Here is a 24219-nt window from a genome sequence, read left to right as displayed (position 1 = left end):
TGTAGATTCCGCCTATCTTAGTATGGTGATTAGAATTTTACTATTTGTAATACAAGGGCACCTATTCGGATCCCATTGTGCCACAATAAAGGCATTCCTTCTTTTCCTAGTAGCTTTTGGTGTGGAACTGAAAATGGAAAGGACAAACTTTTCTGACACTTTGCTGCTGCTCCATCCTGGCAGGATGAGGCAAAGGAGCTACAAATGACCCTATTAAAAGGGTTTTTCTGTTTAAGATTTTAAATAATGGATTTTTAAAACAAATTTAAAAACACAAGAAAAAATTAATAACCACACAATTGGAGAGATGAACCTGGACTTGCAAAAAAAAAAGGATTCAATATTTCAAATAGTGCATAATTATTTGGTAAATATTAGTCAAGCTAAATTCAGGAGTGACCTCCATGCATTTGTTATACATGGGTACCAGGGGTCAATACTACTGATTTAAACCATTCTTAGAAAATCTTACTTGGTGTGCCAGTTTGCCCAAGATGAGATGTTCCCATATCTTTCTGTACCAAAAATTAACATTGAGTAGTTTTTGACTTTTGCAGTGTATAGCTATTTCTACTTTGGCAACTGTCGAAAGGTGATTGCGTACTGCTTCTGCTTGGTGCCCTGGGAGGATATCCTATAATGTTTCTCCAGGGTCCTAGGATTGTCTGGCGAAGGTGTCTGTACCATCAAACACGTTTTATCCAAAAATCTAAACAGCCAAACACGACCACCATGTATTTGTGGTTCATCACAGCTCTGCCAGCATTAGTTAGATATTAAACTGAAATGTTTTCACTACATGGACAGGAATTTCAGTATACAAGCACTTTAATGAGTGTCAAATGTTATTTTTATTGACAAAAATACTGCACCTGTTGGACCTGGAATAACTGATACCAATACACCTTGAATCCCAGAATTTTGGTCATAAGTTGTTGAAGAGAAAGAAAATGGCTATGCTTAATTATGTCTATAAAGCAGAATATGTCTCTTTCTAAGGAATAAAGACCTTCTGTCAGTTACTTAGGGTGGTCAACAAATGCTGTAAGGAGAGGCTTTCTTTCAGACAAATGTCACCAGTGTGTAAGAATTACTGATCTGGTACACATGTGTAAGGACCATAGTAAAAAATGGAATCCCATACATTTTAATGCTTTTCGCATTCAGCCTTTCCATTTCTTCTGAACCATGTGATATATTGGAACTTTGGATCTCCTCCTGAGCTAAATTATTTTTCCTCTTGGGTGTATGTAAAAATCTCCCCCCACCCCTAGTACAGAGACACAGACAGACAGACACAGACAGATACAGGTATGGCCGATTAATTTCTGCCTGAAAGTCAGTCATGGTGCATTTTGAGGGAAGGATTCTTTATCCTCCTTTAGAGCAAAAAATTGGCAAACACCCAAGTTTGCACAAACATGGTTTAGCATATGAAGCTGAGCTGCAGCTGCCTGAGGAGGACGAGGAGTTCATAAGCCTGTGGCGCACTGTTTCTTTTCCTCATAATGCTAAACCATTGTTTAATGCTTTGTGCAAGCACAAGAGTCATGAGCTAGTTAAGGGTGCACAAATCTGTGGTGTTTTTAACTCCATAGATGGAAAGCCGAAGCGGACTGGCAGCTTAGAAATGGTTCTTATTTCCATAGTTAGCTGCTGTTGATTATGTAAAAACTACATTCTGTGCCTTCAACTACACTAGCTTTCGTTTCATGCCTTTTCCTTTATGCCTCAAATATCGTCTTGCTACTTGACATCCTTTTCACTTTCAAAAATAGAAAGTGAAAGAGTCAATGCTAACAGTTGTGCTGACCATATACACAATACGGGTGATGGGTGATGATTCATCTTTGGTATAGACTTCACTTTGTTTGGTAAAAAGGGGGGGGGGGGACAAGCAAAACGAAACTTTTGCCGTTATTTTTGCTTTAACTAGGAGGCTGCTAGGTTTGTTCTGTACAAAACTACTTGGTTCGGTTAGTAGAATTCCAGATATGATTAAGAAATTATATTGGGGTCTATTAATGGGCAACCCTTTCCCCCCAAATCCCATATAAACCTCATAAAATGGTGCCAAAGATCAAATGAGGACAATCTGGGGAATTAAAGTAAAGGTCAGAATTTGTGGGAGGAGAAGGAAACTTGAGTGCCAGAGTGTGGTGAAGTGGCTAGAATGTTGGCTTTGGATGTGGGAAACTCGGATTCATATTCCCTGCTCAGCTATGAAGCTTTCTGGGTGGCCTTGGGCAGACCTCAGAACCTACCTTGTAGGGTGATTTTGAAGCAAAAAGCCTTCTCTGTGCTGCTTTGGGAGGAAGGAAGAGGTATGAAGTTAACAATTAGATGGCACCCATAGCTTGACACTGGAGAGGCCACCATAAAGTACTGGTCCCACATAATATGGGATATAGTTTTACTGGAAAAATGGACTTGCAAACTAAGTGTTTTGAAAGGCCAGAATAAGCTAGATAAATTTATTTCTGTTTGGTATGATTTTGTAGTTAATACAAATATTAAATAACATGGGCAGTGCCCATTGCCAGCGTACAAATGGATCTGGTTGATTTAAACCTTATTTATTCTCTCCCCCCCCCATATTTTTTTATCATTGTGAATGTTTTATTAACAGTTTGATTTTATATATTGATCACCTGCCAATATACATATCTGGAAAACAATTTATGTTATTTTGATTTGTATTTATTCTAAATCTGGTTTCTTTATTTTTAAAATTGTGCTTCTGAATAGGAATACTTGCTGTTTGCATTGTTATACTGTACAATGAAAGCATATCTTAAAACTCCAATAAAAATAATTAATAAAAACCCAAGACATAACACTTTTTTTTTTTTTGCTTTGCTTTAAATATTCACTGCAAAATCTCATGTTTTATGAAGCAGAAATGAACATTTCCAGCTTCTGATACATTTAGATGAGATTGTGGTGGTTAGTATATTTTTCCAGAGCAGGAAATGTCTGCAGGGGCTTTTACTCATATTTGCTTGAACATGAGCACATGAGAACATCAGCACAGGAGAGGCTAGGAGCTGAGCGGACAGGACAGCCCACACTGGGACAGTGCAGATGGGACTTTCATATGTGCCCCAGTCCACAGATACACATTCACATGTTCAAGCAGATGTCTAGACACTTCTCATGATGTTGGCAACTGGCATTTATATTTATGAAGTTTTTAAATTATAACAAGAACGAGTGGGGTGGCTGATAACTCATTATTTATTGGATGAATAACCATGTTTTACACTGAAGAAGACCCCAGATGTTGTAACAGAGGTATCAGACTGTGCTTGTGCACACCCTCCGCTCACAACATAGGAGTTTGCCAACTCCATTGACTGTGGGTATGCTTTGGGAATTTCAGTATGGTGGCTTAGCTTTGAAACCTGCTGCAGTTACTGCCATTAACAGTGCCTTAAAAGTGTTTTTTTGCACAAGTTTGCTTGATGACGGAACCAGACTCCCAGTTGCACATTAATCTGAATGGCAGCCATTGGCATTCTATTAGTCTTAATGGCACATTCTTACAATGCGAAGTGTTTGATTTCCTTTGGGTAGGCTTGATGATGATGGTATTGGTTATTGGTTATGTGCTAATTGATGGAGCCGTGAGATGTGTGTTGACTTCCTTTTCAGCTGACCTGAAATCAGTGCTGTTTATCTATACGTATATTTTTTTTGTTTTGTACAGAGTGCAGCTGCAGCACCAAGTCCAGTACTTGGAAACATTCCTCCAAATGATGGAATGCCAGGGGGACCCATTCCTCCAGGTTTCTTTCAGGTAAGAATTGGCTCTCCTGACTTTTGTTGCTGTTTGCTGCATGCATGAGCATGAATGGATTCTTAAGTCGTTTACAGATGCATCATAGTCTCAGAGACACTTTTTAAACAAAACTGCCAGAAGTACCCAATTAGCTGTAATATTCTGCTTGGTTTCCTTAACCTTTGTTTTTGCAGTGTGTATGTGTTAGCTTTTTCTGGTCTGGAAAGCAAGATTCATTTTGTCTTTTGTTTTTTTACAATTCAGTATTTTCCAAATCTGCTTTAAAAAAATTATTTATTTGTTGGTCATGGTCATGACAGGCTTGTGTGTAATTCAGAACATTCAGGATTTGGATTCTTCTTCTTTTCCTTCTGGTTAACCACTTGATTTTTTCCAACTGCCATCACTGAAATCTTTTAACAAAACCAGCTTACGCTCTCGCCACAGGCAGAAACCCATCCAGCCTGTCATGGCAGTGAGAAAGAAACTCAGTATCTCAATATCTGCCTATTGGAGTTGAGTTCATTTCCCCTTGAAATTTCCCTTCTTTTAGCAAAGTTTCCCTTTAGCCTTATGTGATTTCCAAGTAATAGTTTTGTGAGCAACACCTAAGGTGAAGGACATTTATGGTTGAAACAAGAGAATGGGGTTTAACAGTGATTTTCAAGCAATCAGGATTTTTAACAGGTTTTAATTCTTCAAAATGCCTCCTCTCTGTGTTATGTTATGGCTGGGCTAATTGTGCTTCCTTCAAGGGTCATGTTGGATACATTGGGAGCTGCAGGATGCAGTTAATATAAGCCACACATTGATGGTGGTGGTGGTTTTCTGTTGTTTTGTTGTTACACATAGGCACAGGATTTCCAGCACTTACATTATCTAAGTTTGCAACTGCTAATCCCCAATATTTATAAACTTCTGGCAACTCATTAAAAATATTTTTAAAGCAATAGAATTCATAAGATCTAATAAGTAGCAAGTTTAGTTTGTTGCCGTTTTATTTCTTGTAACCTGGCATATTGTGACTAGTATGTATTCATTTTAATCTCTGTAACCATGAAGGATAGCACCTTCTTAAATTCATGAACACTAGGATACCTCTTCCTAATGAGTGGCAATGGTCAATTAAAAAGGGACACGTGAATATTAAGCCATAGGTTTAATTGATTACCAGTGTCATTGGTAGTGATGTTCATTTTAGTATTTCAGAGCTACATATCAGCAAGAATATTTTCTAAAAAGTTATGAATATTGGTTGTAGTCTGGAAGTATGTTTTACCTTATTTGAGTTAGTGACTGTGTGCAAGAAAAAAAGTATTGAGCGATGAATACTTTTATCAAAGTTATATGGTCTGGATTACGATGCTAAAACTACTAATTCTATGGATGGGGCTTGTTAGCCTGCTGTATTAATTTTTTTAAAAAATGAATAATATATTTGTAGGACATGTGCGTACTTGGAAAAAGAGAATCTCTTGGTTCTGAGATACTAAAAGAGGCTTAAGCGAGTTTTTTATATTGGTGGAAATAAGTGAAAGAAGATGTGAGATGGGAACATCTGCCAGCAATTCAAGTTTCGTATGCCTTGGGTACAACATACGTAGATTTTTGTTTCAGTCTGTTTGATAGAAAGAATCCTCTTTTATCAATGTTTTTCAGAGGATTTTTGTTTGTTTTGGGGCAAGTATTCCAAACTTAACAGTTCAACAAGCTGACACTGTGCTGAACCTTTAAGCAGTAAATCAATTAGATGGCACAGTATTGGCCATTTTGATTTGGGATATATATAAATTCACTAAAGGCATTTATAACCTGCCCCTCTGTCTGAATGTGCTGGGGCAGAGATGCACAGTACAAATAAAAATATCAGCAATAAGATTTAGAAGGTATAAAACTAAATTCAGGGTTCAACCAGACACACTTTTGAGCCTGCTTTCATCTGCGCAGAGATGATGACATGATTTCGGCACCATGGAAGTCCTCTGCAGACACACAGAAGCCCATAGGCACCACATTGGGAACCCTGTATTAAACTTTAGTTAAAGTAAACTATAGTTTAATGTAAATGAGCAGTGTGCTGGTACATGCTCCTGAGATCATGGGTGCTTAATTCCTCCTCCTCCTCCGCTGCTGTGCTGCCCCAAAATGTGACTCATTGTGAACCCAGGCTTGTGAATTGTTTCTCTCCAAACAAACATACAGGAAGTGAAAAGCCAAGAGCAAACCTTGGTTTAACATGACATGCACACCGCGCCAATGTGGTCCTTTCCAGGTTACGAAGGATATTGCTTGAACTTCTGTATTTGTAACTAAGGCAGGACAAAAGAGCAACTGCTCAGCTGACAATGCCTGCTCTTGTGTCTGGCCTGAGGTCAAGCAGGTCTGCAGACCAGTGACGGAGAATACAGCTATAACTATCTATGTTTCCCTTTGCAGTTTCGGGGGGGGGGGGGGATCACAAAGAAAACCCATTTTTTAAATAAAAGAAGTCAGAAGCTGCACCCTTTGGCTTCAAAACATTTGCAAATCAAAATGCCCAAGAGACAGAAATATAACAAACAATTCAACTTTTTATCACCTTTAGTTTTGTTTTCTAAATTCACAAACAGAGGGTTTCAGTATATGGCGGAGCCTCCCCAGCCCTGTTAGCCTGTGTGTTGATAGTGGAGGGTACTTCTCTTCTTTCTCTTTGACCGCAGCTAGAAAAGGCAGGTGAACGGGCTGGTAGTGAAGGAGAAGGGAGTGTAACAGCCACCAAGTACTGGCCACTTTCTCGCCCCCCCCCCCAATTTCCCCAGAAGAACAGGGTGGGCTGCTAGATGGCCAACTGCTCCACTTCCTCCCTGCAATAGCGGCCACTTCAGGGTTTTGTCAGCCATCAGCCATGGACTGCTTGCCAGCCTATGGACCCTAGCAAATGCCCCACAGTGCCAGCTGCTGATACTGGGCCTTCCTTATAAACCAGCCAGCACCTCCTCCAGAGATAAGGCAGGCTTTGCAGCAGTTAAAGATGGGCATGTGTTGTCTTTTACATTATGGTGTAAGATGCACTGAAGGGTCCAGACTCTTATCTAGTTGCCTAACCCTGCTCGGGAGAGAGTGGCGAGGATTGGAAAATGAGATTCTCTATGTGCTTTGAGTTTTCTAGCAATGCTCAGTTACCTTATGTGTTCTTTCAGGCTCTTTGTGTACGGCTATTGCTGTACACTTGGTGGCCGTGTATTTTCCTGCTGATTTTTGAACTCTGTGTGTAGCATTTTGAAAAATCTCTCTGATGAAATGGAAAGTTGAACATAAATCAATGTCTGTTGCTGTTTTAGCTATGCATCAGCAGTTAGTGAGGGATGCACCATAACAAAGCACTATCAAGTTTGTGTTCCTACACTGCCCCCTAATGCATTGAGACCTTGGGAGCCAGCCGCTGATGGTGTTCCTCAGCACTTTTGCATTTTATTGAGCTTTGGCTCCCTGCATTTTCCCATGCTAACTAGCTACATTTGTTTACTAGTTTATAATCCTGTTGGTAAAGCAGAAACGAAATTAATGTGGGGGGAAAGGTAAGATTAAGAGCTGAATTGCATAAGCCTGATCCCCTACATGGATACAGATCACGGCCCTGCCGGAAATGACATTCAGGGAGGTACATGCAGTTACACATGATGTGTGCACAGTTGTTAGTCACCCTGGGAACATGCCAGAAATTGGTGCTTCCTGCCACATGTATACACACTGAAATGGAACAAGTGTGTATCATACCTGAATGAAATTCACATGATTTCTTCTATGGAAATGATATTCAGCTTGGACGTTAATTCTAAGTGTGTGTTCTTGCTTGTAATTTTCAAGTGGCCCGTCTTTAGAAATCAAGTTTCACATAGGTTGTTTTCTAATGGTGACTGGCTTGATCTAGTTTAAGGAACTGATGTGCAGAGAATAATTTTGTTTGGGGGCTGTAAACACTGTATGATTATTTCAATTTTGTTTCTGCTACTTTAGCCTTTTGGGGTCTGATGGACTCACCTCACCACAGAATGAAATGCCAGTCCTTGCTATTTAACACTTGAAAATTTGTTGCAGTATCTTAACAGGGGAGAAACAAGAAAACGCAGCTGAAATTGAAAATATGGTTGGGCTATATGCTTCCAGACTCTCCTATGTAAACACTTTTGGAAGTGCTGTTGACAGACACATCTTCACCATCTTCATTTGGCAGGATTTCCTTTCTTACCACAGTGGCTGTAGATAATTCCCTGCTTAACAATTCTGACTGGAAGGAGGGATGGCTGTTTCCCCAAACTTACAATGGAGCACAAAAGCCTTCCATTCTAGGCTTTGGGGTCTTTCAGACCAAGTGGCGGGGGTGGGGGGACACAATCCTTTTTATTTACCAAGATGTCACACATTCGCTCCAGTTTTTCAAATCTCTCCTTGGGAGTTGCCACAAAGGGGTGTTCCGCAGCCTTGCAAATAAATTCCCAGGTGGTATCCCAGAATGTAGCAGGGGGGGACAGGACTGTTGTAGCACTTTGGTTCACTTATGCATGGCTGCTTAGAATACTGAAAATGGTGGGGAGCAGGGACAGCCCTTTGGTATTATGAGGGGTATCGCCATTGCCTTCACTTGCCTTCACTATGGAGATTCTCCATGCATTTGGGAGCGAACCTCAGAAGGTTGTGGCTGCCTGCATGAAGTGTCGCCATACAGATGCAGTTTTTTAATTGGCCCTGGCTTACTTGGATTGCTGCCGACAACAAATGTTGAATTAGAGCCCAATCGGAGACATCTGCACAGCATTGGGAGTTAGGAAAACCACCCCTCTGGCCTGAAAGCAGGTTGCTCTGTGAAGGCAGTGGGGCTTGAAAGATGAGCCTTTTTGATTATTGGCTTTGGAAGCACTGCTTTCTGAGGTTTCAGAACACTTCTAATGGGTGTTTTGTGAGGAGGCTATGGATGTCAACACTACATTGGAGTCATTAAACCATTCCTTAGTCTCTAAACGAAATAAGCTGTATGTTTACCAGTACCTGAATAAAACCAGTCAGCTAACGGGAATCAGTAGACATCATGATATTGTTTACTCGTAAAGTACTGCAGTACATTAGTGGATCAGTAATAGTAGTTACCGTGTTTTTTCTCAATCTGCCACATTTTTTAAAAAAATAATTCTTATTATCAATGGCACGTGCTTCACATGCAGAAAGTCCCAGGTTGAAACCTCAGCATCTTCAGGTACGGCTGGGAATGTTGACCACCTGAAATTCAGGCGCACTGCTGCCACTCAGTGTATTAGGCAGTAGTGACCAAATGCACCAGTGGCCTGACAGTAAAGTAAAACAGCTTTCTTTGTTTGAATGTTGGGCCCTTACAATAACATATCAGGCTATTGTATAAACTTGTATTATTTAAGTAAAATTAATACAGTTGAGATAGATAGATAGACAGACATACAGACACTCATACATACACATACACATACTCACACTCCATAACTTTAGATGTTTATTATTGCAAGACTCCTTTAAACATGTGAATTGACTTTCAAGTGGCTTCTAAAAAAAATAAACAATTTACGTAGATTAAAATGTTTTCCCATCTTTAATCAGCTGCAGAAGTATTTTCCCCCTTCAACCTAATTCCTATTTATAGGGAAATGTGAAATTATAAATCTTTCCGGTGTCCTCTTGACAATGCACTTGCTTCTGTTTGTTGTGGGTGAGCTAATATAGCTTCTAAAGTCAAGTCCCAGTTGTGCTTAAGAAATTCAGCAGAATGGATCTGCTTGGGACTCACACATACCACTTTCAGCAGATAATCTGCTAGTAAAATAGTTTCATTCAAGCACCTGTTCTAACCTAGCTTCTTGCTACCTTTGAAGTACCCTTCTCAATCTATCTGTTCTTGGGTTTTTTCAAAGTGCCCTTTCTGTGCCTTTTTCTATAATAACACTTAGGAAAACTGTGCATTTCAAATTACTGCTCATTTCATTTCCTTAGCTTAATCATCTTTACAGCAGCCTGTAAAAAAAGGTAAAGGTAAAGGACCCCTGACAGTTAAGTCCAGTCACAGACGACTCTAGGGTTGTGGCGCTCATCTCTCTTTACAGGCCGAGGGAGCCGGCGTTTGTCCGCAGACAGTTTTTCTGGGTCATGTGACTAGCATGACTAAGCCGCTTCTGGTGCAACAGAACACCGAAACCAAAGCAGCACACCAAAATGCTGTTTACCTTCCCGCTGGAGTGGTTCCTATTTATCTAGTTGCACTTTGACGTGCTTTCGAACTGCTAGGTTGGCAGGAGCTGGGACCAAACAACGGGAGCTCACCCCATCGTGGGGATTCGAACCGCCGACCTTCTGATCGGCAAGCCCAAGAGGCTCAGTGTAAACCACAGCGCCACCCACGTCCTCAGCAGCCTGTATGGAAGGGCAATAAATACTATGAATGAAAAGGTTGGTGGTTATGCTTTGTGTTCATTCATCTTCTAGGACAGCGTGCTGTAGCAAGACCCCTCATTTCCTATCCTGGCATGTGACTGTTATTTTGAAAGTTAGCTTTATTAAATAAAAGTTTGTCTGCCACCTTGAAAGATGTTTGTGACAAGGTGCCTGAGACTTGCAAAGCTTCTCATTATCTCCTAGATTCTTAAAGTGAGCAGATGGAGGCAAAATAACTCCCGGCGCCATTACTTTGTATCACCTTCTTTCCTCCAAAATTAGGAATCTTCACTAGACAGCCTGAGGTGGAAAAACAACTTTGCTCCAAGAAGGAGAACAAAGTCATGAGGTCCCAACAAGAAATTGTAATGATTCAGTCCTGTCATTTGTTGGCTTGCCTGTTGAAGATCTAGATGCAACTCATCAATTGGTTTCCCAAACTTTTAAAACGGAATGTTGATTTTGTTAAGAGCTTTTTTTCTTGATCTAGAGCAGACTTCCCCAACCTCGTGCCCTTCAGGGATTTTGGACTGCCAACTCCCATCAGTTGCAGTCAGCATGGCAAATGGTTAGAGCTGATAGGAGTTGTAGTGAAAAATATCTTGAGGGCACCGGGTTGAGAAGGCTGGTCTAGTTCCATGGCACTAAGTCTGGTGTCATTCCGAATATCTATTGTGGACACCCCACACTCAGCCAACAGATAGTCCTGTCCCATCATTTTGGTATCATTGTGTTGGTCTGAGCTGAAGGAAACACCATGCAGGTAGAATATCTTGAGTTCTTAAGAATAAGGTTGTAATTGATTCAAGTAAGCAAAATTTATGCTTTTAGCAGCAGAGCAACCTTATTTCATAGAATCCCTCTCCCAGCATGGACAACCTTGTAGCTTTGATCAACATGTTGGGATTTCCCTTATTCTTATGGGTATCTATTATTAGCTGAGTGGTAATTAAGGTATGATCAGCTGAATTCCATTAATGCCGTCTGTTTTCTGCTGGTTCCTCTTCAAGATCTAAACCTGGAGGCAGAGGCATGACAAACCACAGACTTCTATATTTTCCTTCTTAGTTGCCTGTCATTTTAGGACTCTAAAATGTGTTTGCATTCCTGGTGTCGTGTATGTGGTTTGAGAGCAAAACATTAATCCTTGGGAAAGCAATGCAAGGGCCTGGTGCTTTTTAATATTCATCTCACCTACTGCTAATGTTGTCATGATTAACTGTGGAGTTCTTAAGTAGGGGGGAGATGATGCTATCTTCTGGCGTAGAAAATACCTCTTTAATCTGAGTTGTCTTTCCTACTAAAGTACAGAAGTCTCTTGAATGCAACCCTGTATGCTTTTATGAAGGATTCTAGAATTTCTCCAATAAAGTATTAGTAGTATAATTTTCCATTAGTATCTGAAAATTACATCAGATTAAAATTTGAATGCATTTTCTCCTTCTGGAATGTGTAGCACACAACAAAAAAATAATAATGGAGCATATTCCTCTTGCAAAGTTTATGTTGTTAATTCCTCATTGGGCCCATGCAACGGGGTGAGGATTGCTGCATGTTGGTGTTCTCACAATCTTCTTCGGCTGTGCTTGAAAAATTATGGAAAGCCCACCATTTCCCCCGAAAACATGATCTATTGTGGCAAAATTGCACCTGAAATATATAAATGTAGCCAGATGTGTGATTGTGACCTGTGTATTCGCTTTCCCGATAATGGCAACTATTTTTAATAGCTTTGTGTTGAGCTGCATAATAGGGGGGAAACTTTAATTTAGTTAAGTGACAATAACAAATAATACACAGATCTATGGTATTTGTTAAAGGGATGCTCATGTGTTTTTCTTTATATCCCCTCTAATTAAGGTTACTAAAACCATCCAGGCTGAAAGAAAAAAAATCTAGAAAAAATATTAGGAGCTAAATGATATATGACCAAATAACACTTGGGTGTGGGGGTGTGTTAAAAAATAAATGTAATCCAAACTCCTCCCTTTGGTGGCTATGCCACTACTGAGTATCTTAGCACTAATGGTATTAGACATATGCATTGCCAGATCCTCATTAGATTAACCATTTCCTATCAGTATTCCTTGAAGAAAATAAAATGCTATTGTTTCCCTGTTTAGCTATTTGGCTACACTATGGTCACACACACCAGAGCAGCTGAGAAGAAGGTACATATGGTAGGGCTGGAATTCAGTTATTTTTCAGAAAGATGCAGCCATTTTGCCATGAGCACCAAACATTTGAAATCAAAAGAATATGAAATGTGGAGCTATTTAAAATATGGCGAATTGGTCACTTGCGTTCAGAGTGCAAACAGCTTTCCCTTTTATTTGGAGGTAACCTCCGATAACACATTGTTGACCTAAGAATATCATTGGGTTGTACAGTTGGACACCATTGTGATCAGTGTTACCCAGTGGATTCTGTCACAAATCTCTGTGGCTCCTGCTTTCCACACAATTATTATGGTAGTGTTTCTGGATTTCACACTGTTGTGAAATGATAGAATCATACAATAGAATTGTAGAGTTGGAAGTTGACCCATAGGGTCATCTAGTCCAGCCCCCTGCAATACAAGTATCTCAGCTTGCTAAGCTTGATAAATTATTTGAAAATAATATGCAACAAAAGAAATAATGAAGTCAAAGCTATTTTCATAGCGAGGTGAACATAAAGCTTGGCTTAAAGCAATATATACTCCGGATTGTATTCAAAACTTCAGGTGGTGCTGGGATATTCCTCTTACTTTATTTTAAATTTTAGGATTACCTCCTCACCCACTTGCTTCTCAGCAGAGCTCCTATAGTGGCTTTCAAAAGAAATAAAACATGAATTAAAAGCACATAAAATTCATAAAAACACTGCAACAGTAAAAACTTAATGAAAATAAGCAGCAGAGAGTAATAAAACCATTTCTAGTTCAAGAACAACCTAATCAGGAGGGAAAGGCCTGCTTTTGGTTTCTCCAGTTAACAAAAAAGTGCAACAATCTACTCTTGATTCTTCCTTGTTGGCCTAAATATAATCCAGTTTCTTCTAAATTGCCTGATTGTAGTGTTGTTTTGCTGTGTTACAATTTTATTTTGTGTAATTTTACTAGTCAACAAATTATTTTACTTTCTTTAACTAATTAAACTAATTTTCCTTCATCTGTTATTCTTCTTGATCTTCCTCCTCCGTTGCTATTGATTATTTCTTCATTGAACGGTATCCTTGTTTTTGCAGTCATTATCTTCTCTTGTTTTCATCTTTGTGTACTAATTCCACTAGAACCTGTGGCTCTCCAGATGTTGAACTCCAACTCTAATGCCAGCCTAGGCAACAACCATGAATGATGGGAGTTATAATAATATAGGTTCTCCATCTCTGAGTTAATAGTTCTTTTTCTTCACCTCCCACCTCACCAACCAATATATGAGGATACCTCAAATTTCTGGTTTTTTAGGCCAGGAGGCTGGGATTCACCTAGGAATTGTAGTCCCAAAACATCTGGAGGGCCGCGTTTGGGGATACCTGAAACCAGTCCCATCAGTAGAAGCCCTGTGTACAGACTTCTGCTTGCACAACAGGGCTTTCTCCTTCTCCTTCCTCCTTCATGCCCCCTAAATTGGCTCAGGCAGGGGTCAGGAGAACCCCAGAACAGAGCAAAGGGGAAATATTTAGTCTTTTTGCCTTAATTATAAGTCTGTCGTGACAGTATCCCAAGTAATAATAACAGAGTCGAAGAGGTGTCACCTGTTGCACAAGACAGTAGTATCAGCAAGCTCAGGGAAACAGAAATAGGTTTTTTATTTTAAAAAAGCCTACTAATTATTATTTTATTATTTATTAAATTTATATACTACCCTTCATCTGAAAATCTCAGGGGTGGTTCACAATATAAAGGAAGGGAAGCCCCAGAATAGCCCATTGAGGACTCTGTCTGCCCAGTGGCCACAGAATGCTGACTGGTGGTGGTAGTGGAATGGAGTGCCCCGGGAAAGGGTATGGCTGGCTGGCTAAAACACTGCAACATTTTTGCTGCACATTCCACTCATTCTTTTCTATCTCTGATCTGTTGTCATTTCTTATTAATCTTTTGCTGCTTCCTCATAGCCGTCTGCTCATTGTTTGAAGTCAGACTCTTCTCTTGTTCCTTTGTTTGGTGTTAGCACCTCTTGTTTTGCCACAAGCTGCAGAACTTGCCATTTAATTTTTTCCTTTCATTCCCCTTTTCCTTGTTTGCTTATTTATCATTAAAAATATTTGTGTTTCACGAACTCATATAGAAAACATCTAAGCAGTGTACAGCAAATATAATAAGAAATAAAGGAGAGCAGAAACTTTCATAAAGAACTGGCCAGTCACATAACAAACATTCATCCAACTGAAAAGGCCTTCGAAATGTAACTCAGAATAACAAGCATGGATTTCCACCAGCAGCACAGTCCAGATTGCTGGCCCAGCCACACTCAGTGCCCCTTTTCCTCTAGATGCCAAGTGGGCCTTGTTCACACAGGGGACAGATAACAGGATTCCTCCGGCAATGCTGCCACCGAAGGGCTTAGGCATGGTTGTTTGGTCTCCGTCTGTCTCAGGCAGTCTTTAAGGTATCCTGGCCCATCCTTTCGTTGATTCTACTTGTACCTCGGTGGGTTCTCTAATTTGGTCCTGGTTGGATTAGCTATCATTTTACTCTTTTTGGCTGTGGTACTGTACAGCTTGCATTGAATACAGTGGCATTGACTTCTGAATAAATATACAGAGGGTTAGACAAAGGGACGCGGGTGGCACTGTGGGTTAAACCACAGAGCCTAGGACTTGCCGATTGGAAGGTCGGCGGTTCGAATCCCCACGACGGGGTGAGCTCCTGTTGCTCAGTCCCTGCTCCTGCCAACCTAGCAGTTGCACGTCAAAGTGCAAGTAGATAAATAGGTACCACTCCAGCAGGAAGGTAAATGGCGTTTCCGTGCGCTGCTCTGGTTTGCCAGAAGCGGCTTAGTCATGCTGGTCACATGACCCGGAATCTGTATGCCGGCTCCCTCGGCCAGTAAAGCGAGATGAGGACCACAGCCCCAGAGTCAGCAACGACTGGACCTAATGGTCAGGGGTCCCTTTACCTTTATGCTACAAATATACATAGATATATTAAACTTCTTGTTTGCACTCTGTCACCCCTTTTATTTCTATGCATGCAAATAAGATCATGATTCTTTGCTTTTCTCTCTTCTTCACACGGAGTTCCTGTTCACAAGAATCTGTTGCTTCATATGAATTCGTTCTATCTCCTGCTTATCTTTGATATCTCTATAGACTCCGCTTTAGTCTTTGCATTCTTCCGTTTTTGTTGTTGTTGCTTGTTAAACCCTGTATCTGTTTCTAAGTTTCGTATCTTTATGCTCTGTACTTTTATTGCTTCTTATCAATGGAACTCTTTACCTAGCTGATATTCATTTAATTGGACCTCTTCCTCCTTCTTTAAAAGAGCTTCATTTATTTTAGGTAGCCTATGGTTGCAACTATACTTAAAACGATAGATTAATGATTATGATTTTAGGCCTTTTAAAAACATATTAATATTAGACATGGGGTTGGGTGGGGAAGGGGACAGGTTGTGTACGCAGCATTGAGTTTAAACTCTGCTCCTCCTGTATCATTACATTACTTGCTCTACAGGGGACTTTGTGGTACCTGCATGATTCATCTCTTTGGGGGGAAGGCTTCAGGGAAGCATGGTGGCTTCATTGGGGGAATATCATGAGGAAGCACAGTTAACACTCCCACCCTCTCAACACAGTCCTAATCAAATCTGGAGGGTCCCACAATTGCTAGGTCCTTTTTAAACAAACAAACAAACAAGGACATCCTTGTTTATCTTGATCACAGATCTCCCTGTTGAGTTGCACCCTGCATTTAATTGTGTTTGGCTTCCTTCCCTGTGTTTCCTTGTTCTGTTGTTGTCTAATTTAGATTATGAACCCATTGAGTAGGACTGTTGCTTTATGGGTTTTGTGCAGCACCCCATTTTTAGGCACTTCACAACTAATAATACTTACTATAAGAAGAGTCATCTTCATATGCCTTCTGAAAGGTGACCAAGAAGAGAAAGATTCCCTAGGCCTAAATGCTGGAAGCCTTACCCAGAAGTCTCTGCTCCTAGATGACATCTCTTTTATCTGCCGGATGGCAGAACCTCCATGGAAGTGCCTGGGTCATGGGGGTGGATATATAGGAACCCTAAGTTTCTGAAGTTTCCAAGTGGCCAAGCTGTTGCTTTTTGGAGTGTTGCTTTTAAGAACATGGGATTTTTTAAAAAACTAAAACTTTCAATAATTACAAGAGAGGCTGCATAACTGAGCTGTCTTTGTGTATTTGTAAAGTAACTTTTAAAAAAATATCTGAGGTCTACATTTCAGTGTTCTAACCCCAAGTAAAAGCAGAACAGAAAGTGCTTGCTAACCATTTAAAATCAGTATTGAACAGTTTGGTATCTTGTGCTCTCTGCATCTAATCATCTGGGACTGACAGGATTTATAACTCCACTAATGCATAACAGTGGCTTGGTGGGGGGAAAGTTAAGTTTCTTTCCTTTCTTTTTTTAATACCCCTCTGCTTTTTTCAAAGTTTAGTGAATGGTGGTTTTTACAAGGAAGCAAAAAATGTATTGAAATTATCTCGAAGTGCTCTGTTAAGATTTGTTCATTCTCTCAGCTTCATGAAAGCCGAAACCCAGTATTTAAACACCCACATTGCATATAAATACACCATCATTTTTGAGAAAGTAAAAAGTTCTATAGAAATGCATATTTTAAAATTTCTGTTTGGTCCCATCCCATGTAGTACAGTAAGTTCTGAGCTAGTTAATGAGGGTGACTCAGTCCAAGGCCACCTCCTACATTACTGAAAGTTTACGATCACTTATTGCACCTTGTGAGCCCAGCAGCCTATCTTCTTATGAGCTTAGGATTGCTGCTGAACTGTGGAGATAATTTCTTTGGGTTAGCGCCAATGAAATCAATGCGTGACAAGAACAATTTCTGCGAATAGAACAAAACTTCTCATTCTCCCCCACAACCGGTGTGCCCCCCTCATCTCCCCCCAATCTGCTCTGGAGAGTTGGGGAAACCACAGAGCAGATTGGAGGGTGATGGAGGAGGTGGCGGGACAAAGCTCTACTCACACAGTGGCTTTGCAGAATACAACCCCTCTCCCCATCCCTGTGGAAAATTGGGTGGAGGAGTATTACTATTACTATTACTCCCAGTATGAACAGGCTATTTCCTTTCCTATGAAACCCCTTTACTCCTCCCATCACAACACGACCAGACAAACCAGGAAGACTTCAGTTGAACATAGTTTCTTCTTTTTGTACCAACTGAGAAACTATGCTTACTAGCTTGGGAGCAAGCCAGGATATTAAGACCGCTTTAAATCATGGTTTAACATCCTGTCTTGTAGTAAAGCTTGTAACCATAGTTTCCAAGTTTGAATGGAATGGGAAACTCTGGTTAATTACAGACTTCCTGGTTTAATCAGATCTCACATAAAGGGAAGGCCTATTTGGCTGCATGTGAGGCAGGGGGAGCTTCTTCGTTAATTGATTGCGCCATGATAAAACCATCCAAAGTAGCTCATTGCATGATAGTGCACAGTTGCTTGTTCTTCTCTCACCATTCCTTTAGTGGTTAGGGCATTGGACCAGGACCTGAGAGACCACGGCTCAAATCCTCACTCATGAATCTCACTGGGTGACCCCGAACCAGGGATGGCCTCTCAGCCTAACCTACCTCACAGAGTTGTTGTGAGAATTGAATGGGAAGGTGGAGAACCATGTATGCTACCTTGAGGTCCTTAGGGTGGGAAATAAATGCATTGAGTGAATGAATGAATGAATGAATGAATGAATGAATGAATACTCCAGTGTCTTAAGTGTGCGTTTTATGTCAGGACAAATTAAGTGCACCAAATAAAACATAGCGGGAGGGGGAAGCGGGCCAGAAATGTGTATATGCATGTTGTATCTGTCATGAAGAATGGCTAGAAAGTGTTTGTAGCAATTGTGCAACTATATTCCCCACAGAAATCACAACTTCAAGAAACCGCTTGAAGAATTCCATTTTGCCAGGTACATAATATTGGGCTGAAACGCTTGGAATATATAATATCTCTTCAAGCAAAGTGCATTTGTGAAGGATCACATACACCTTGTGCAGAGCAAACATGAAACTAATTCATAGTTTGCTGTGCCTCCAACATTTCTCTGATGAAAATAGGGACGTTCCGTTCCATTAATTTTACTAGTTCACTAGCTCCCCCTGCCTCACATGCAGCCAAATAGGCCTTCCCTTTATGTGAGATCTGATTAAACCAGGAAGTCTGTAATTAACCAGAGTTTCCCATTCCATTTTACTAGTTCTACCCCACACATCTTACTGGGTTGCCCCAGCTACTCTGGGCAGCTTCCAACATGTATAAACTCTGGGCAGCTTCCAACATAATAAAACATTAAACTTGTTTCTTAAAAAAAAAAAATTCCCTATACATGATGGTCTTCAGGTGGCTCAGGGGTCAGATAATTCCATACCCTCCAACATTTATCCAATAAAAATAGGGAGATCCTAAGGAAAATTGGGATATACTGGAATCAAATCAGAAACTGGGGTGGCTTCTCTAAATCAGGGATGTCCCTGGAAAATAGGGACACTTGGAGGGTGTGCAATGATCTGATTATATGCAAAGGACCTGGGATACTTTGGCTGCATGCGTCTCCTTCCCAAAGATTCCAGTTTGGCTTCCCTTGGCTCTTTGTATTCTGTATCTTTAAAACCAGCATTAGCAGGCAGTTCATTTCAGTCCTTGATTTATAACTGAGTGCATGTAAGGGGGGAGGGGAAAGAGAGAGCGCTCCAGCATTCACTCTCTGCTGAATTGCAGTTCTCCATGGTCCTACAACATCTGCAAATATTTACAGAGATAACAATATCCAGAGGTCTGGCTTTTTTTGCTTTGTTTTTTCCTAAGAGAAGGTAGAAAATGAATCTTGAGCTGGGCTGTAAAAGGCAGAAGGCGGGGGTCGTTTGGTGATGGGGCACCAGAAGAGAGGGGGTTGTAAGACCGCAGTTTTTTATATCCAAGCAAGGCAGTTTTAGTGGCCCCAGGGTAGCAGACAGGAAGTAGCAAATGTTTTCAGATCCTTGTTGTTGCCGTTTCTCGGCCAGCCCCAAGCCACCAGCTCCTCCCACTGCTGCATAACAAGTTGAAAGAAAGAGCATGCAGCACTTTTGCAGAGATGCTTGCCTTCACTGTAGATCTGCAGTTATATTATCCAGAGATACCTGTCATGAGCATTACTCTTGCAAGCTAATGTGGCCATGAGGATTCAATTTACTGCTGTGTGTCATTTGCCAACAAAATGCTTCGCAAAGTCTTGAATTTCCTGGGAGTGTCATACAATTTCTCGCATTTCCCCCCCTAAATTGCAGCATGCACTCAGCTGTTGTTCCAGCACACCCCTGTCTTCCAGTACACACACATGCATCTTGGAAGTGGATTAAATTAACCACTGGGATTCCCTGCCCAAACCATTATTTTTTGATCTCCTGTGGGGAAAAGTGTGTGTTTAAAGCGGGCGTTATCATATAAAGGACCGTGGGTGTCTTGATGCTTAGATGAATGCCCTTCCAACGCCAGTCGCTTTCGTTTAAAGAATTAGGGAAAGCTCTGCTGCTGTGAATTGCAATAACCTACTTGCTAATCAGTTTTGTTTAAAAGCAGAAATTGATTTTCGACCCCTTTTTAATTAAAACTGGTAATTTGAGTGGAATCACTCTAATGTCTCTCCAGGAGGCACAGGAGAACGTTTTCTGAGTCTAAAGAAAGGGTCTTCATGCTTGAGATGATACACTTGAGTGTGGACATGCTTGAATCTCTTTGCAACTTCCTGGATATGGGCAGAGGGACATTCTGGGAATGAGGTGTCCCTTACCTGGGATCTTGGAGGCAAGAAGTAGAAAATGACTTACTTGGAGGAGGGGACCCCCTGCTCTTAGCCTCTTCCTGCCTAGGGCTACTAGGCAATTCTTGGCAGCAATTTCTACTTAGCTCTGCATCGGCATACATCTTACCTTAGCTAATTTTCTTCGTTTTGTTTTTAGCTTCTTGGTTCTTCCTCTGTCTCTTAGCTACTCTCCCTTGGTTTTTTCGTCAAGTAGCAGGAAGCAGTTGTCTCAATGTGGTTTCTGGGCCTGAGATATTGGCTTAGGGAGAGGGGCACTTTCTCCTGGAACTGCAGAAATTGCTCAGTGTAGGTCCAACTCCTCTCTCCTGGAAAAAACATGATGTGAAGGTCCATCTCATCCATAGGTGCCATGGGAACTGCATGGTTAGCCATTGCTTCACCATCACATGGCAGCAGGAATGGAGGAGCCTCACTGCCATTTTGCTTCCAGCTTACCAACAGAATGCAGATTCTGAAGCTGCAATGGAATTCCCACATGGGGACCAAAACCACTAGCAATTTCTCACACTGTATTCTCTCCTAAAAATACATTGCTGATGACGACGAAGGTATACCTAAATTTGACACCCTTGTGGCTGCCTTCTCTTCTGTGGAAAAACTAATAACTGAAGAAAGGAATTGGCTCTAAGAGCTTTGAAGCTAAAGTTATAACCCTCCAGGTTTCAAAAGTTGTTTTCGTCTTTTGCTCAAGCAGCATTGCTGTGTGCCAGCCTTTTCCTCCAGAGGTTTTCAGCTACAGCTCCCATTGGCCCCCAAGCAGCATGGACAAAAGCCAAGGATGATGGTCCAACAACATCAGGGGAGCACCAAGGTGGTAGAGTCCTTTCCGACTCTACAATTCTCTGATTGTATTATTCATAGGTGGTTAGGAGAGGGCATGGCCCAAGATAGATGTGAGAACATGTTTGAAAGCTTATATGCAGAAAACCAAGGCGTCAAGGTCTGGAACTCGTTTTTGTTTCCTATAAGTTGGGATCCTTTGAGGTCAGAGTTTTGAAGGCTTTCTTAATACATTAATACTTAATATATTAAGTATTCCTTAATACTTCCTCTTATGTATTAGGGAACGTACACATTAGTGGCTTAAAATGCAGCAAGGTCATTTCCCCCCTGCTGTGTTTCAAGTCGCATTTGCTGTTACTCTACACACTTGTGAGGGGGTGGAGATGTCTTCATCCAGTAGGCATTATAAGATTTTGTTCCCTGCGACTGCAAACCCCTGTCATCTACACATGTGCAACAGCTGCCTGAACTGTGCATACTTCAGTGTAACTTCAGCCTGCGTTTTCAAATTGGATAGAAGCTGGTTCGAGGGGAAACGCATCAAACAAAAGTCTTTCTCAACAAACTACAGAATTGTGGCCACCATCAGAAACCAGTGGAGCGCACAGAGTAAATGACAATGTGTGCTTAGCCTTTGTTTGGCCTGTGGGTCAACAGGATCATAGAATCGTGGAGTTGGAAGGGACCCTGAGGATCACCTAGTCCAACCCCCTGCAATGCAGGAATATCAGATAGATCATACATGACAGGTGATCATCCAACCTCTGCTTAAAAACCTCCCAAGGAAGAGGATCCACCACCTCCCAAGGGAGACCATTAAAATGTTGCTTCCTGGACCCCAGCTTTTGTGTACCACTTCCGAGATGTGCCTCTATCCTTACCCAGATGATAATATTATGCATGAATCTTGTTTCTGGATAAGAGCAGATGGACATTACATCCCTCCCCCCCCCCTTTCTGGTTTCCAACTGGTTTGCGTTTCTAAGAAATATCACTTATTCTTTAACTAATTGATTGCCTGTTTTTATGTTCTTATGTTCTTTGTGTACTGTCTTAGTTTCATGAGGGTGGGGTACAAATAATAAATTGTTGTTGTTGTTGTTATGATGATGATGATGATGATGATGATGATGATGATGATGATGATGTTTGGCTCTGTTTTGTTGGTTCCCTAGTTTCAAATTCCAGTTCTAAGCTTTCGTTGTATCAGTCCTGAGAAGGAGGGAGCTCCGTTCTGTGTTTACAGTTCCCAGGCTTCTTAGAAAGACGATGTACCTCTTTCAGAATGCCACTGTTCTCAGATTGTAAGGTCTGTTGGAACAGGGGCTGCCTCCTCATCCTGCTTATGCAACTCTCTAAAGTGCTATGTATAATGATGGTGCTCCAGAAAGGAGATACACCACGAAAGGCAAAATCTCCTTTTTGCTTCGACTCAAGGGGTTGTGGATTTTTTCGGGGAGAGTGGTGTGCTGCTGATAATGCCAAGATTGCAGGTTCAGTCCCCGTATGGGACAATTGCATATTCCTCCATTGCATTGGATGATCCTTAGCTTCCCTTCCAACTCTCCAATTCTATGATTCTGTAAGGATAAGAATATGGGTGTGCTCGTTGTTCCTATGTTAATCAACCCATGTTTTTAAAAGCAGCACAAGAATCCATCTAATCCTTCATCCTCTTCTCAGTAGCGCAGAGATGGAGAATATGTAGCCTTCTACAAGTTGTGTTCCAGTCTGAGCCAGTAGTCCAACAACATAATGGGCCACAGGTTCCCCATCCTTGCAGTTGTGGTTAGGCAGGTGCCTTTGAAAATGCACAGGCAGAGCTTGATGGTGAGCTTTTTTGTCGCCAGCCCCTAAAACCTGTTCGTGAGGAAGCCCAGTCTGTCTGGGACTAGTAAAACTGACCTCTATGAGGAACGCTTTAAGAAGCATTTTTGGTAGTGGTCATCCTTGCATCCTGTGGAAAAACAGTTCTAAGTTTAGATAAAGATCAGTATTTATATTGTGCAGTTGGTGCACAAAGGGGGTTCTTAGTTAAGAACAGGGGTTCTTAACTAGGGGGTGCTTGGGTTCTGTTTTGGATCTTTTCACTTTGACAATTTTAAGAAATTGGGCATAACGTGGACTTCTTGACTGACCTGTTAAGGTGCTCTGCCATTCACTACTCCTATGCATGTGATAATTAGCAGAGGCTTGCCACTGTCTTTGAGGCTAATGCCAAATAGTGTGAAATAGTGAGTGGCTGTGTGGGAAAAGTCCCTATCTACATTAAACTCCTTTCCCTTGTCTCTAATGAATGAGATTATCCTCCTCCCCACTGCCCTCCAGAAAAAGTCACATAATACTTGCCAACTTTGACGTTCAAGTACCGTTCCATTGCCTGTTCCCAGTGTTATGGGATCCTCCCTAATATGCTTCGCAATCTGCTATGAGTTTCAATATTTTGAATATTTAAAAAAGTATTCTGCAGATTTCATCCATTGGTTATTTGTACCATTTCCAAGTAATTGATTGTGTTTAAAAACCACACATCTTATCCAAGCTCCAGATCTCCTGCAATTTTTCAACCAGCTGATCTTACAGTGGTGTCTGGTTGCTTTTTTCTTTTTAAGACATGTGGGTCTGCCTTAACCGTTCTGTAGCTTACTGACATAAAGAAAGACAGTGGTTTTTGCCAGGGTGTTTTCCTCTTTTCCAGAATTTTTATTAGGCTTGCTCTGTTTATCCGTGGTATTCTTCTGGGGTCCCTAGGTTGCACTTGTGGACACGGTGTTATTCTCAAATCCCCTCCAAGGCCACCAAGCACCCCAAAAATTTAAAGAAATTGCGTTTGGTTTGGTTAGTTAGCAGCTTTTAAAGAAGGGCCTGGGGCTTGGGGTTTTTTTGTGGGGAGGTTATAGGGTTTCTCTGCATGTTTCTTGTGGAGGGAGTTCTGAGCAGCACCAGTGGCTTCTGTAAAATGGATGTTTTATTAGATTTCCAATTGTGCCTCCAAGCCCAAAATGTTTGCGATTTCTGTTATAATCGTCCTTTTCTTTAGCTAATTTGGAAATACCGGTGCATAAAAATGTACAGTGGCCAAACTGGCAAAGTGCAACTTCTCAACCATTTTCTAAATGACATTTTGCTACAAATGGAGTTTGGTTGCCATACATACTTCTGCAATTGCAAAAAAAACCTCTCAATGTGGATGCTTATTAGTAGCATAGACATCAAGTAATGG

General features: G+C 41.1%; 1 protein-coding gene across 6 annotated transcripts in view; it reads left to right on the top strand.

Annotated features, from left to right (window-relative positions):
• Nucleotides 1-24219, top strand: part of SSBP3 (single stranded DNA binding protein 3) — a 164799-nt gene that overhangs the window by 115231 nt on the left and 25349 nt on the right. For all 6 annotated transcript variants that reach the window (XM_083448167.1, XM_083448171.1, XM_083448170.1 and 3 more), the window contains exon 5: nt 3710-3799. In XM_083448167.1, the coding sequence (XP_083304293.1) occupies nt 3710-3799 (90 nt within the window). The remainder of the gene's footprint in view (nt 1-3709; nt 3800-24219) is intronic.

This window comes from Podarcis tiliguerta, assembly GCF_965153285.1.
Source record: "Podarcis tiliguerta genome assembly, chromosome: 6".
NCBI classification, from domain to species: domain Eukaryota; kingdom Metazoa; phylum Chordata; class Lepidosauria; order Squamata; family Lacertidae; genus Podarcis; species Podarcis tiliguerta.
The sequence above is the reverse complement of the archived record's forward strand: the minus strand, read 5'-3'. Positions and strand labels throughout refer to the sequence as shown.